At 44.9% G+C, this 13,966-nt stretch overlaps 1 protein-coding gene across 1 annotated transcript in view; it reads left to right on the top strand.

The window, feature by feature from the left end:
- Positions 1-1,316: 1,316 nt before the first annotated feature.
- The window catches only part of GCAT (glycine C-acetyltransferase), a 45,465-nt gene continuing 32,815 nt past the window's right edge, over positions 1,317-13,966 (top strand). The window contains exon 1 of the mRNA XM_073642714.1: positions 1,317-1,595. Within this exon, the coding sequence (XP_073498815.1) occupies positions 1,373-1,595 (223 nt within the window). The 5' untranslated portion in view covers positions 1,317-1,372. The remainder of the gene's footprint in view (positions 1,596-13,966) is intronic.

Below are 13,966 nucleotides of genomic sequence, written 5' to 3' on the forward strand. Positions count from 1 at the left end.
TTTACACCAGGATACAGTGGGAGCAGAATACTACTCTCCTCATTGTCCCCTTGGTTGCGCTGATCGCAACACCAACAGGGGACAATGATGAGTGATCGCTTCAGCACCTGGCGCTTGGGAGCAGCGCTAACTGTACTGCTAATTCCCAAGCGATTGTACGTGTGATCCTGATGCTGCACATGGTTTCCACATGTGTGCCATGCAGGTGCACACGGACATCTTTGGTACTAGGTTTTCTTGTACTGGAAATATCCGGACATTTGAAAGACGCCTAAAACACATCTTGATCTAATTGTGTGAGTCCACATACAATGACAAGGCTTTGTCACCACATTTCAAAATACAAACTAATTTAAAAATAAAAGGTGTATATATATATATTTTAAATCTTAGACATGATGAGGCTGATAAACTTACTTTGAAAATCCATGTAAAAATGGTTGCATAATAGAGATGAGCAATTTGATTCACGCTTTCCTGGTCTGGTGTCTGGTAGTGACGCTGTGGGGCCTGGTCAGTGCCTTAGGTGCTTAGGATGCTGGGCCAAGAAGGCTGGGCACAGAAGTGAAGACCAGCTGCCACAGAGCAGCGGACTGGATGCTGGACAAGGAGTTTTATAATCCTGTTTGAAGTCCTCAAGATTCATTCAGAGACCCTTTTTTGTTATACATGAAAAAAGACTATATTCATATGATGCTGTTTGCATGTGTCGCTTTTTTTTGCGGACTGTCAGTCTGCAAAAATATCACAGTCATCAATCCGAGTCAAGGATCAAACTTACCCATACAAGTCTATGGGACCATGAAAATAACGAGCAGCACATGGGTGCTATCCAGCACATGGGTGCTATCCATTTTTAAGATTGTAGGTGGTTGAAACTTTGCAATTTTTTTTTCTTTGCAATCACCAACAGCAAAAAATGTCCTCACTGACCAAATACTGATGAAAATCAGATCCAGCTTACCGTTCAGTCCTTTTTTTTCACGTCTTAGAAAAAAGGGACGTCTGAACAAGGCCTAATGCAAAAATTACCATTTTACTAATCTTATTTTCAGGATTATACAGCCATTCTCACTCGGAGTATCTCCAGCTCTATCTAAAGAAGACCGTTCACGACATTTTTCATGTTGAGCTGGACACACAATGATAATAGTGGCTGCAGAGCAGAAAAACATTTTTTTTCTTTTATTTCGCCTCTCTGTTGCGGAGATATTGGCAATCAAAGTATTTGGCTCCATTTCTACATGACGTGGGCTGCACCGGATAGTCTGGGGTTAAGCAGGAGGCGCTGACAGAGCAGAGCAGTAATGGGAGAGACCGATGTTCTGGCTGCTGATTGGCTGCAGCGGTACACACCTCCCATCCACATGGTATGACAGCCTGTACTGGAGGTAGTGGAGCAGCTGTAATGATGTGGACTACATGGGTTTCGAGGTTGCCCCTCGGGCCAGGACGTGCACAATCCACTGTTGCCCACTTTAGAGAGATTTTGAAGAAGGAGATTGAGAATATAAAGGAAGCAGGGACATGGAAGAGCGAGAGGATCATCACCTCAATGCAAGGACCACACATCACAGTAGATGGCAAGAACACAGGTATCCTTATTAACAAGACATACAGCATGTCTAACTATACAATCCCTGGGCAGCATGTGCACCATGTGTCCTCAAAAGCCACCAGCACAGTGTGAGCCCAGATCTGGGTATGACGTGTCACCTTACATGCAGAATACAGCAGCACTGGGGATTTATAGCAACTCTGTGATCCTGGCTGCAGAATGAGCACAAGTCTGAAAAATGGGATCTAGGCAATGTCATTGTGTTTAGTCAATAAAATAGTGACTGTAAAGCTGTGAATACTAATATTGGAATCCTCCGCCACATAATGATCTGCTTTGCTAAACATACAAAATGCAGAAAAAATATAATATGGGCAATGGCATTGATGATTGTATAGAAAAAGGGCTAGTGGATCAGTGTTCGAGTTCTAGACTGTGATCACACTGCAACAGTCCTAAGCCGCTGTGATCTTCCTCCCTGTTTCTCTTGCAAAACTGCACAAACGAACAAAATTGCCGTACAGTTTTACAGGTGAAACAGCTAAAATAAAGTGATTATACAAGGAAACAATGGAAATTCCACAGCGGTACAAGGTTGTTGCGGTTTTCAGAAGCAGTGTAAATTCAGCCTTGGGGTATAGTCACATGTGACTGATTTATTGCAGAACTTTCTAAGGGCTCATTCAGACAGCCAAGATCTTCTCGCAATGCATGGACTGACCGCGGGTCTTCTGACCCAAGAATAGAACCTCATAGAAATACACAAAGCTGTCATGATTCGGTCCGGAGAGCCGCGGCCGGTCCATGCTTCGACCGATTTGCTTGGACGTCTGAGTCCAAAACCTGTCCCATTTCTCAGAATGGAGATTACAGGCATGACCCTGTGCACATAAATGGAAAACATTTTCCTACATATGAACTTAGTCAGCTGGTAAAGCTTGTGTTTTGCAATGGAACTTATATACCAGAAGTTATTTTTCTCACCAGTTCCCTTCTCTGCTGTCATCTGGGGGAGGTTTTACAACACTTTATTGAAACTTAATCTCTGCATACTTGTATGTGGTGGGCTCAAGCAATTTTCATACATTTTTTACATGGTGAAAGACGCATTACTGTTAGAACTTGTGCACACTCATCTGATTTGCTGCAGAGATTTCTACAGCTATCCAATACATAAGTATAAGCTTTTCAGAGATGCACTTGTCACAAGAAACATCATTCAGATGTATGGATCAAACTTTTCAGTTGAAGAAATGTATGTAATTTGGGTGAATACACACTAAGGGCTCGCTCTCACCTGCGATGCAATCTGATAATCCTATGATGGTGTGCTCAGTGGCGTGTTTTTTTTTTTTTTTTTTTTTTTTCCAGCTTCAATCGGATTGCGAATGGGCTGGAAAAAAAAAAATCGCAGCATGCTGGATTCGGATCGCACGCGCCCATATAACGAGTGTGAAACATCACACTGCATTCGGGTGATATCCGAGTGCAGTGCAATTCCCGCTGATGCCAGCAACAGAGGAGATGGAGAAATTGATTTCTCCGTCCCCTCCGCAGCTGTGCTGCGATCCTCTCTGTGCGAGAGGATCGGAGCACTGACATTCGTCTCACACTGGCAGCAGAGCAGGAGCTGAATGTCATTAGCATATCGCATCCGATGCCATATGCTAGTGGGACCCCGGTCTAAGGGTAAGTTTACACATGCTGCTCACACGTTCTGCAGTAAATCCATAAGTATCCGCAGTAAAGTCAGCAGCGCCAATCTGCACAAAATCGTGTGGATCTGGCTGCAGATTGACTTACGAACTAGAAGCGTATTTGATTCTTTGGTGCATCCCAGCCTTCCGTGCCCTCATTCCATTCATATGTGACCACAACATCATTGGCTGAAGTTGTCACGTGGGACGGAACATCAGCAGCGCCTCTAGTAACAGTTCTAGTGTACAAACCGCTGGCACATTAGACAGGTGGGCGTAGCTACGCCCCATCCAGCTCCACCCATTTTAGCGGGCATTAAAATGTCAAAAGTTGCAAAATCTTTATGCAACTCCATGTGGCTCCAAAAAATTATTTGTGACTTTTCCCAGTATCTTACTCCGGTTTTCAGCAAAAACACTTTGATAAATCGCTCTCATTCTGTTTGAACATACCATAAGGCTTATATCCAAATGGGTGTATTTGTAATCTCTATTTCACATTGTTATTTTTTTTTACGACTATTTAAAAAATACAGCATGTATTTTACTTTCATCCATTCTATGGGCAGAATATGCCAGTTAAAGTGTACGGGAAGTTCTTAAAAGTCAGGTACATCAGTATTTCATCAGCAAACCATGTGTGTTTGCATTTATTGATATTTTTCTCCATAAAGCTAAATAGAAAATAACATCAATGAATGCTGATGAATCCTGTCTAATTACATGTCTGTTTTGCAAATACATATAAATAATTTGTTTGACTAACAGAAGGAATAAGGCCAAATTCAGACTTCTGTGAAACACGGTCCGAATACGAACTGTGATGTATGAACTGATTGCGGCTCCACTGACCTGAACTTGGCAGTGTCATAGGGATATGATACTGTGAAGTTCAGATGAGAAGACCTGCGAATAATTGGTGCATCGTGGTCGGCACTTGGACCATGTTTCACGGACATCTGAATCCAGCTTAAGGCAGGGTTCACACAAGAATATTTTACGGCCTGTTTGCAGACCACAATACCCCAAATAACTGTGGGTTTCCCAAACCAAGCTTACAGCCGATCTGTCTATGATGCTATAAATTTGGGTGGAGAGACCTTGTCATGCATTACTGTCCATACACAGACCGAGAAGTACCCTCAAGTCATCACACCGCAAACTTTCTCCACTATGGATTTCACATCTGTTACATGCAGGTTTTTACATACATTTTAATATAGGTTTTACCATGTGTATTGCACTGCATCCTTGCTAATGCCTCGTGACTGTCCTAACAGCCCCCTTGCAGCAATTATAATTGTTTATTTTTGGATGTGGAGGACAATTTTAGACTTTTGCTATAGGACCCCACAATTTCTCTGTATGCCCAAGTCCTCTTTTATGTTGTACTTGAATTATTTTTATACTGAAGCAGTAGGGTGTGGTCCAGATTATGTTCCCTTCCCAGGACACTTTTTACTCATTGCTGTATGATTTATACACCAGTACTGCTTTACACAATCACAGACTTCCCACAAATTTGCTGATGCACAAATTCGACCCCCTTTTGACTTGCACAATCTATTTGTCAGGCTTTGTCTAGAGGTCACACGGTTTCTTGACACATATTGACTTTGATTTTTCTGAACAACACAGGATTTCCTTCACACAGTACTTTTTTTTTCTGTGGCGTTTTTTTTTCCAGCTTGTAATTAATAAAGCTATGATTTTCGGGCATTTTCTCATGCATTTTTTTTTTTTTTAGGGGGGGTTAAGGGGGCATAAAAAACATAACTAAAACAACCATTAAAGAATCCCAAAAAATGTGGCAAAATAAAGCACACTGCAATCATTTCATATTTTTCCTATTGATTTAACAACCAGCATTTTTTTTTTTTATTTTTACAAAAGACAAAAAAAATACCAGATATGCTGCAAAAAATTAAAGGGGCTCTACTGCATGGTGTGAGGATTCTCCGCTGTCAGCATTGGGAACGATATGCATACTCCTGGCCACAGTCTGACTAGACTGTTTCCGACCTCGCTCAATACACTTGCATCTAGTCAGATTGTGGCCTGGAGTATGGATATCACATATTTGCGGTCACGTGACTGCTGTTCCTGGCGGTGACATCGCAGAATCCTCAGTGTGCGGTGAGGATTCACAGGTCTGCAGTTACTTAGTGACTGCAGACTTGTAGCTTAAGACCTTAAGGTTTTCTAAAATGGACAGGGCTTTGTGATTTTGCCACTGACATGCAGTCCATGAAAAAACATGGACATGTGTACAGTCTTATAGACTCTAATGGGTTTGTCTTGTATCCATGAAAAACACAGATTTAACATGTACGTCTGAATGAGGCTTAATGCAGTTTTCCAGTACGTCCCCATAACCGCACCATAGGAGGAGTAATCCCATATCCTCTGTAGGACAGGAAGCACAAGAGGTTAAAAACCCTCCCACCCCCAACCTCCTCAGTGTTTTTCCTGTCACTACACAGGACAGGGAGTACAGGAGGAGCGCTGGTGCAGGGAGCACTGGTGTGGTAATTCGTATTACTCACAGGGGCCCGGGGGATCGGGGCGGCCGCAGCTCTCTCCTTCTCGCCGCCAAGTGGGTCCTGGGCCGACACTCCCTGTCGGGAGTCCATCAGCCCTCCAGTGTGCTGGAGCCTCCGGGTGCCGCTTCCCTATCGCTGGGGCTCTCTGCGTCCTGCTCTGGGCGGACCTGGCTTCTCCCGGCGTCGAAACCGGAAGGTCGGGGATGACTATTTCCAGTCCGCGGTCCCGCGGGAGATTCAAACACGGTTCGACCAGATGCCAGTGGAGCAGGAGAAAATGACAGGACGACCAGGTAAGGTGTAGAAAAGGGGTCTGGGGCGCATCAAAGGCAGGTTTACAGCTTTGGCAACTCTGGCAGTACAATGGCTGATGTGTCACACCCTGATACATGACTGTGGGGCGATCCAGGGAAGGTAAGTGTACCATTACCTTTCATATGGTTAAATGAACTTGCCCTTACCAGGCCCTCCATATATTTTATAGGATATCTCTGTGCACTTACCACCTCCTTCTGAAAAAAAGAAGGATGCAGGAAAAAAGGCCACAGTGAAATCCAAGAGGTGCCTGGATTGTAACATCAGACTTCCCGACTAATATACAAAGCGTCTATGTGCTGAGTGTAGAGCCTCCATGTTAAAGGAGGAGCACAGAGTTTTTTTAAATGAGATGCGTAGTATAATCAAAGAAGAAGTTCAGGCTTCTATTACGTCTCTGCAGCCCCCAGGTTCAGGGGTCCAGGATATCCGGGGACCCAGAGAAGATATAACACCATCTTCTGAGGGTGAAATCGACCCATCTGGCAACTCTGATAACAGTGAGACCATTAGTCCACCTCAGGGCGGGGAACGGAAAAAGTATATGTTCCACTCAGATGGTATGGATATTCTTCTACGAGCCGTCCGAAACACCATGCAGGTAGAACAGACGGAGAAGAGCAGTAACATTCAGGATGAGATGTTTGGTGGTCTTAGAACCCAGAGATCCATGATTTTCCCTGTTAATGCTCATGTGAAGGACATGATACTGGAGGAATGGGAGGATGCGGAGAAGAGACTCTCTATTCCACGAGACTTCCACACCCGGCTCTCCTTTGATCAAGAGGACACCAATGTTTGGGACACTATTCCTAAGATTGACATCCCAGTGGTCCAGAAAACCTCTATCCCCTTTGAGGATTCATCAGGACTTAAAGATCCTATGGATCGGAAGGCAGATGGACTTTTGAAAAAAGCCTGGGAAGCCTCGGTGGCAGTTATTAAGTCTAACGTTGCTGCTACATCTATTGCTAGATCCATGAAAGTTTGGCTAGAGGTGCTAGAGGGTCACCTACGGGATGGCACCCTGAGGGAATCTCTCCTTCAATCATTGCCCCTATTAAAAATGGCAACGAATTTTATGGCCGGTTCGGCGCAATCTGTCAGATTTGCGGCCAGAAATAATGCGCTTTCCAACTCCTCCCGAAGAGCTGTTTGGTTAAAGACATGGTCTGGGGATACAGCTTCTAAGAACAAGCTGTGCTCCATTCCATTTTCAGGGCTCAGAGTATTCAGACCAGTGTTAGATAACATTCTAGAAAAAGCGTCCGGTAAAAAGAAGGGCTTCCCTGAGGAGAAAAAGGAGCAGCCCTTTCGCAAACCTTTCCCCTCCCGTAAATATAACACTCAGAAAAAGGGGGGGTCCACGAGCTGGAGTTTTAATAAGGGGAACAAAGATAAAAAATACCAGCCCAGTACTAGCTCCCGTTCAAAACTGCAATGACTATGTCAGAGTAGGGGGGCGATTTAAAGTTTTTCAAAAAACAGTTGGCATCGGGTCACTCAAAATCCCTGGATACTAACAACTATAGCACAGGGTTACAGGATAGAGTTTTCTGAAATTCCCCCACACAAATTCCGCCTGACAGAGGGTTCCCCTTCCTCACTCTCCCGTCTACTGGCAGACATAGAGAAGCTTTTACAACAGAGGGTTATTGTTCCAGTTCCAGAACGCGACCAACATCGGGGCCATTACTCCTCTGTTTTCAGTAAAAAAAAAAAAAAAAAAAAAAAACCATCAGGGGAATTCCGTATAATTATCAATCTGAAACCCCTAAACCAATGGGTCCGCTACAAAAAAATCCACATGGAATCAGTGAGATCAGCCATTCCTCTAATAGACACAAACATGGTAATGTGCACCCTGGACCTCAGGGATGCATACAGTGGGTACGGAAAGTATTCAGACCCCTTTTACATTTTTCACTCTGTTTCATTGCAGCCATTTGGTAAATTCTAAAAAGTTAATTTTTTTTTTTCTCATTAAAGTACACTCTGCACCCCATCTTGACTGAAAAAAAAAAAAGTAGAAATTTTGCAAATTTATTAAAAAAGAAAAACTGAAATATCACATGGTCATAAGTATTCAGACCCTTTGCTCAGTATTGAGTAGAAGCACCCTTTTGAGCTAGTACAGCCATGAGTCTTCTTGGGAATGATGCAACAAGTTTTTCACACCTGGATTTGGGGATCCTCTGCCATTCTTCCTCGCAGATCCTCTCCAGTTCCGTCAGGTTGGATGGTGAACGTTGGTGGACAGCCATTTTCAGGTCTTGCCAGAGATGCTCAATTGGGTTTAGGTCAGGGCTCTGTCTGGGCCAGTCAAGAATGGTCACAGTTGATCTTTTTACTCTGAGGCCTGAGACTGGGACAAGTGGGCATCTTCTACGTCTGGAGGAAAGAAGGTTTAAACATAATCACAGACGGGGATTCTTTACTGTAAGAGCAGTGAGACTATGGAACTCTCTGCCGCATGATGTTGTAATGAGTGATTCACTGTTAAAATTTAAGAAGGGCATGGATGCCTTTCTTGAAAAGTATAATATTACAGGTTATAAATACTAGATCCCTTGATAGGGCGTTGATCCAGGGAACTAGTCTGATTGTCGTATGGAGTCGGGAAGGAATTTTTTTTCCCCAATGTGGAGCTTAGTGTTTGCCACATGGGTTTTTTTGCCTTCCTCTGGATCAACAAGTTAGGCTATGGGTTGGACTAGATGGACTTAGTTTTTTTAAGGTTGAAGGAAGACTATGAAGCCACTCCTTTTGTTATTTTAGCTGTGTACTTATGGTCATTGTCTTGTTGGAAGGTGAACCTTAGGCCAAGTCTGATCCAGAGCACTCTGAAAGAGGTTTTCATCAAGGATATCTTTGTACTTGGCTGCATTCATGTTTCCTTCAGTTGCATCCAGTCATCCTGTCCCTGCAGCTGAAAAACACCCCCATAGCATGATGCTGCCACCACCATGTTTCACTGTTGGGATTGTATTGGGCAGGTGATAAGCAGTGCCTGGTTTTCTCCACACTTACTGCTTAGAATTATTACCAAAAAGTTCTATCTTCGTTTCATCAGACCAGAGAATCTTATTTCTCATAGTCTGGGAATCCTTCATTTGTTTTTGAGCAAACTCTGTGGGCTTTCATATGTCTTGCACTGAGGAGAGGCTTCCGTCGGGCCACTCTGCCATAAAGGCCCGACTGGTGGAGGGCTGCATTGATAGTTGACTTTGTGGAACTTTCTCCCATATCCCTACTGCATCTCTGGAGCTCAGCCACAGTGATCATGGGGTTCTTCTTTACCTCTTGCGCAGTTTGACTGGACGGCCATGTATAGGAAGACTTCTGCTGGTCCCAAACTTCTTCCATTTAAGGATTATGGAGGCCACTGTGCTCTTAGGAACCTTGAGTAGTGCAGAAATTCTTTTGTAATCTTGGCCAGATCTGTGCCTTGCCACAATTCTGTCTCTGAGCTCCTTGGGCACTTCATTTGAGCTCATGATTCTCATTTGGTCTGACATGCACTGTGAGCTGTGAGGTCTTATATAGACAGGTGTGTGCATTTCCAAATCAAGTCCCATCAGTTTAATTAAACACAGCTGGACTCCAATGAAGGAGTAAAACCATCTCAAAAAGGATCACAAGGAAATGGACAGCATGTGACTTAAATATGAGTGTCTGAGCAAAGGGTCCATGTGATATCAGTTTTTCTTAATAAATTTGCAAAAATTTCTGCTTTTATTTTTTTTTCAGTCAAGATGGGGTGCAGAGTCTACTTTAATGAGAAAAAAAATGACCTCTTTAGAATTTACAAAATGGCTGCAATGAAACAGAGTGAAAAATTTAAAGGGGTCTGAATACTTTCTGTACCCATTGTATTACCACCTGCCAATACATTCCTCAAGTCAGCAATATCTGAGGTTTGCACTACCATCAGGCAGTCAGATTCTACACTACCAGTTCCGATGTCTTCCTTTCGGCCTGTCATCTGCTCCCAGAATCTTTACGAAGATCATGGCAGAGGTGGTGGCCTATATCCGACTCAGTGATATTACCATCATTCCGTACTTGGACGACATCCTGTTCCTGTTGGTGGCAGGATCCCCTCTAGGTATGACGCAACATCTGGAATTTGTCCTACAGACATTAACCAGCCTGGGTTTGATTGTGAACAAAGAAAAATCCAATCTTGTCCCAAGAACTTAACGCATCTTCCTGGGAGTCTATCTCGACTCCCGAATGCAAACGTCTTATCTCCCGGAAGACAAGATGCTCTCAATTTCACAAAGGATTCGTTATTTTGCAAGAGAGCAAAAACTTTCGATTCGAAAGGCAATGAGTATTTTGGGAATCATGACGTCATGCATCACCTGCGTCAGATGGAGCCAGTTCCATTCCAGGCCTCTACAGAAATGCATCCTGGAAGTGACAGACAGACATCAGAATTACCTAGACATGAAGATACCTTTGTCCAGACAGGCCCAGGACTCTCTACACTGGTGGCTCGACCAGAAGAATCTACAGAAGGAAGTGCAGTGGATTCTGGAACCTTGTCTTTTAGTGACCACAGACGCAAGTCTCTCAGGATGGGGAGCTCGAGTGAGAGATTCTTATCTTCAGGGAACATGGTCCACAGAGATTCGGACCCGATCATCGAATTTTTGGGAACTACAGACGATTTGGGAAGCCCTACACAGAAGCCGGGCTGTCTTGAGAGACAGACATGTAAAGATCTTGTCGGACAACATCACGGCAGTCTCCTTCATCAGACATCAGGGCGGACCAAGACATCCACTTCTCCAGTCTCTGGCCAACAGGATATTCTTGGGGAAAAGAGAAGATAGTGTGCTCCACTTCAGCAGTTCAACTTCGGGGATCTGACAATCAAGAGGCAGACTACCTCAGCAAGCGTCAAATGAAGGCTTCGGAATGGGAACTGAATGAAGAAGTGTTCCAACAACTGACTCGCAGATGGGGTCAGCCTCGCCTAGACCTTTTTGCATCCAGAACGAATGCGAAGATGCCATCTTTCTTCTCTCTCGACCCAGGAGATCATCCTCTGGCAGTGGATGCTCTAACAGTATTGGGGAGAGGGTCTAACATATGCTTTCCCACCTGCTCCCCTAATTCCGAGAATGCTGTGGAAGATTCAGGAAGATCAGACGACAGTCATAGCAATTGTCCCGTTTTGGCCTAGGAGGAGTTGGTTCTCCCTTCTACGTCATCTAGTGTTGGAAGACCCAATCATTTTACTATTACAGGAAGATCTTCTGACGCAGGGTCCACTGTTACAGCAGAATTTAAACAACTCCAGCTTTCAGCCTGGCTTCTGAAGAGGAGATCCTGAAGACCAAAGGCTTATCCGCCAGAGTGATCCAGACCATGCAGGCTAGTAGAAAACCTGTAACCCAAGCCATATATAAAAAGGTCTGGAGGACTCTTTGTCAGTTCAACAGGGCGGTGGACACCTCTCAACCAGACATCCCTGCGATCCTTGATTTCTTGCAGGCGGGATTTGACACCGGTCTCAGACCTAGTACCTTGAAGGTGCAGATCGCGGCATTAAGTGCTTTCTTCGACGCATCATTGTCCTCACACCCTTGGATAATCAGATTAGTCAAGGCGATCCAGAGACTTAGGCCTACCAAGAGAATTTCTTCCCATCGGTGGGATCTGAATCTTGTCCTGAGAGTCCTTTGCAAACCTGCCTTCGGCCCAGTTCATGAATTCGTGATAAAGAACTTGACTCTGAAAACAGTCTTCTTGGTGGCAATCACCACGGCTAAACGGTTGGGTGAAATCCAGGCTCTCTCTGTTGTCGAGCCATGTATGCAGATTCGGGATGATTGCATCATTCTCAAACTGGATCCAAGTTTCTCCCCGAAGGTGGTGTCATCGATGACCTTAAACCAAGAAGTGGTTCTTCCATCATTCTGCGAAAACCCTAGAAATCCGAGGGAGGAAGAGTTCCACCATCTCGATGTCCGCAGAGCAGTGTTGGCCTACTTGGAAGCCACTTGGAACTGGAGATCAGACTCTAATCTTTTCATACAGTTTGGGGGGGGGGGAAATAGAGGCAGGAAGGCTTCAAAACCATCCTTAGCTAGATGGGTCACATTTATGATTAATCTAGCGTACCTTTCAGAAGGACAGCCTCCCCCTGAGATTATCAAAGCCCATTCTATCAGAGCAGTTTCCACCTCATGGGCAACTAGAGCAGGCGCTACCATTGAACAGATATGTACTGCAGCCACATGGTCAGGACATACTACTTTTTGCAAACAGTACAAGCTAGATCTTCTCTCACAGCAGAGATCTGCATTTGGTAGGAAGGTACTTCAGGCAGTTATCCCACCCTAAGCTATGAGTTCTTGGGTATACGCCTATGGTGCTGTCCTGGGGACGTACTGGAAAACCGGAATTAGTCTTACCGGTAATGATGTTTCCAGGAGTCCACATGACAGCACCCTTATTTCCCTCCCTATATTGCTACTGTATGTGACTTTAACATATGTCTAAGCAGTCTGGAATAAAAATTTGTTGTACCCAGCCAATGTGGTTCTTGGAAAATCACTGAGGGGGTTGGGGGTGGGAGGGCTTTTAACCTCTCGTGCTTCCTGTCCTGGTAAAACTAAAACTAATTCCGTTTTTTAATCCTTTTTTTTTTTTTCTCAAAGCTCTGAAAAGTCTGCATGCAGAGCTGTGCAAACATTTCAGCGACGTTTTCAACCATTTTGGTGGAGCTGGGGCGGGATAGGCACATGATTGGGACATAACGTCACAGCTCTTTATGAATCAGGAGCCTCTTAACCGGTTCAGGACCGCCCACTGTACATAAACGTCGGCGCTGCCTGGGCTCTGTGCAGCGTCGACGTTTAAAAACGGTGGGTGGTCCCGCAGCGCTCAGGACCCCCAGAGTCCTGCTAGCGCTGCGGTACCGGTTCAGAGCGATAGCTCTGACATGTGGCATCATGGGGACCTGATAGGAACAGGTTAACATCATGGGGACCTGATCCAATCTTCCAGATGCCGCGATCCATAGCGATCGCGGCATTTAAAAGATAGGGACAGCCGGTGGTCGGCGATCGGGACCCCCCACATACCTGTCAGCGGCGGGGATCCCGGTACTGTGACCTCTGACATCATCGAGACCTGATTGGCTCAGGTCTCGATGATGTCAGCGTCACACCAGCCAATCAGAGAGATCACCAGGGAAGTTTGTTTTAGCAACAAACTTTCCCGGGCGATCTGCCTGATAAATGCAGTTTCTCCTCCGATCTCAGTGAGAGAGCAGAGGAGAAACAGTGTGACAAGAGCTGTCAGCCTTGCCACTGTGAAAGTAAAAAAAAAAATAAAATAAAAAAGAAAGTAAGAGTTAGGGTTAGTGAGTCTGTCTGATCAGTCAGTCCTGTCTGATCAGTCAGTCCTGTCTGATCAGTCAGTCCTGTCAGATCAGTCAGTCCTGTCAGATCAGTCAGTCCTGTCAGATCAGTCAGTCCTGTCAGATCAGTCAGTCCTGTCAGATCAGTCAGTCCTGTCAGATCAGTCAGTCCTGTCAGATCAGTCAGTCCTGTCAGATCAGTCAGATCAGTCAGATCAGTCAGTCCTGTCAGATCAGTCAGATCAGTCAGATCAGTCAGCCAGTCCTGTCAGTCCTGTCAGTCCTGTCAGTCCTGTCAGTCCTGTCAGTCCTGTCAGATCTGTCAGATCTGTCAGATCTGTCAGTCCTGTCAGTCCTGTCAGTCCTGTCAGTCCTGTCAGTCCTGTCAGTCCTGTCAGTCCTGTCAGTCCTGTCAGTCCTGTCAGTCCTGTCAGTCCTGTCAGTCCTGTCAGTCCTGTCAGATCTGTCAGTCCTG

The sequence above is a fragment of the Phyllobates terribilis genome, unplaced genomic scaffold, assembly GCF_046119375.1.
Source record: "Phyllobates terribilis strain yellow unplaced genomic scaffold, ASM4611937v1 Scaffold_8__6_contigs__length_399053987, whole genome shotgun sequence".
NCBI classification, from domain to species: Eukaryota; Metazoa; Chordata; class Amphibia; order Anura; family Dendrobatidae; genus Phyllobates; species Phyllobates terribilis.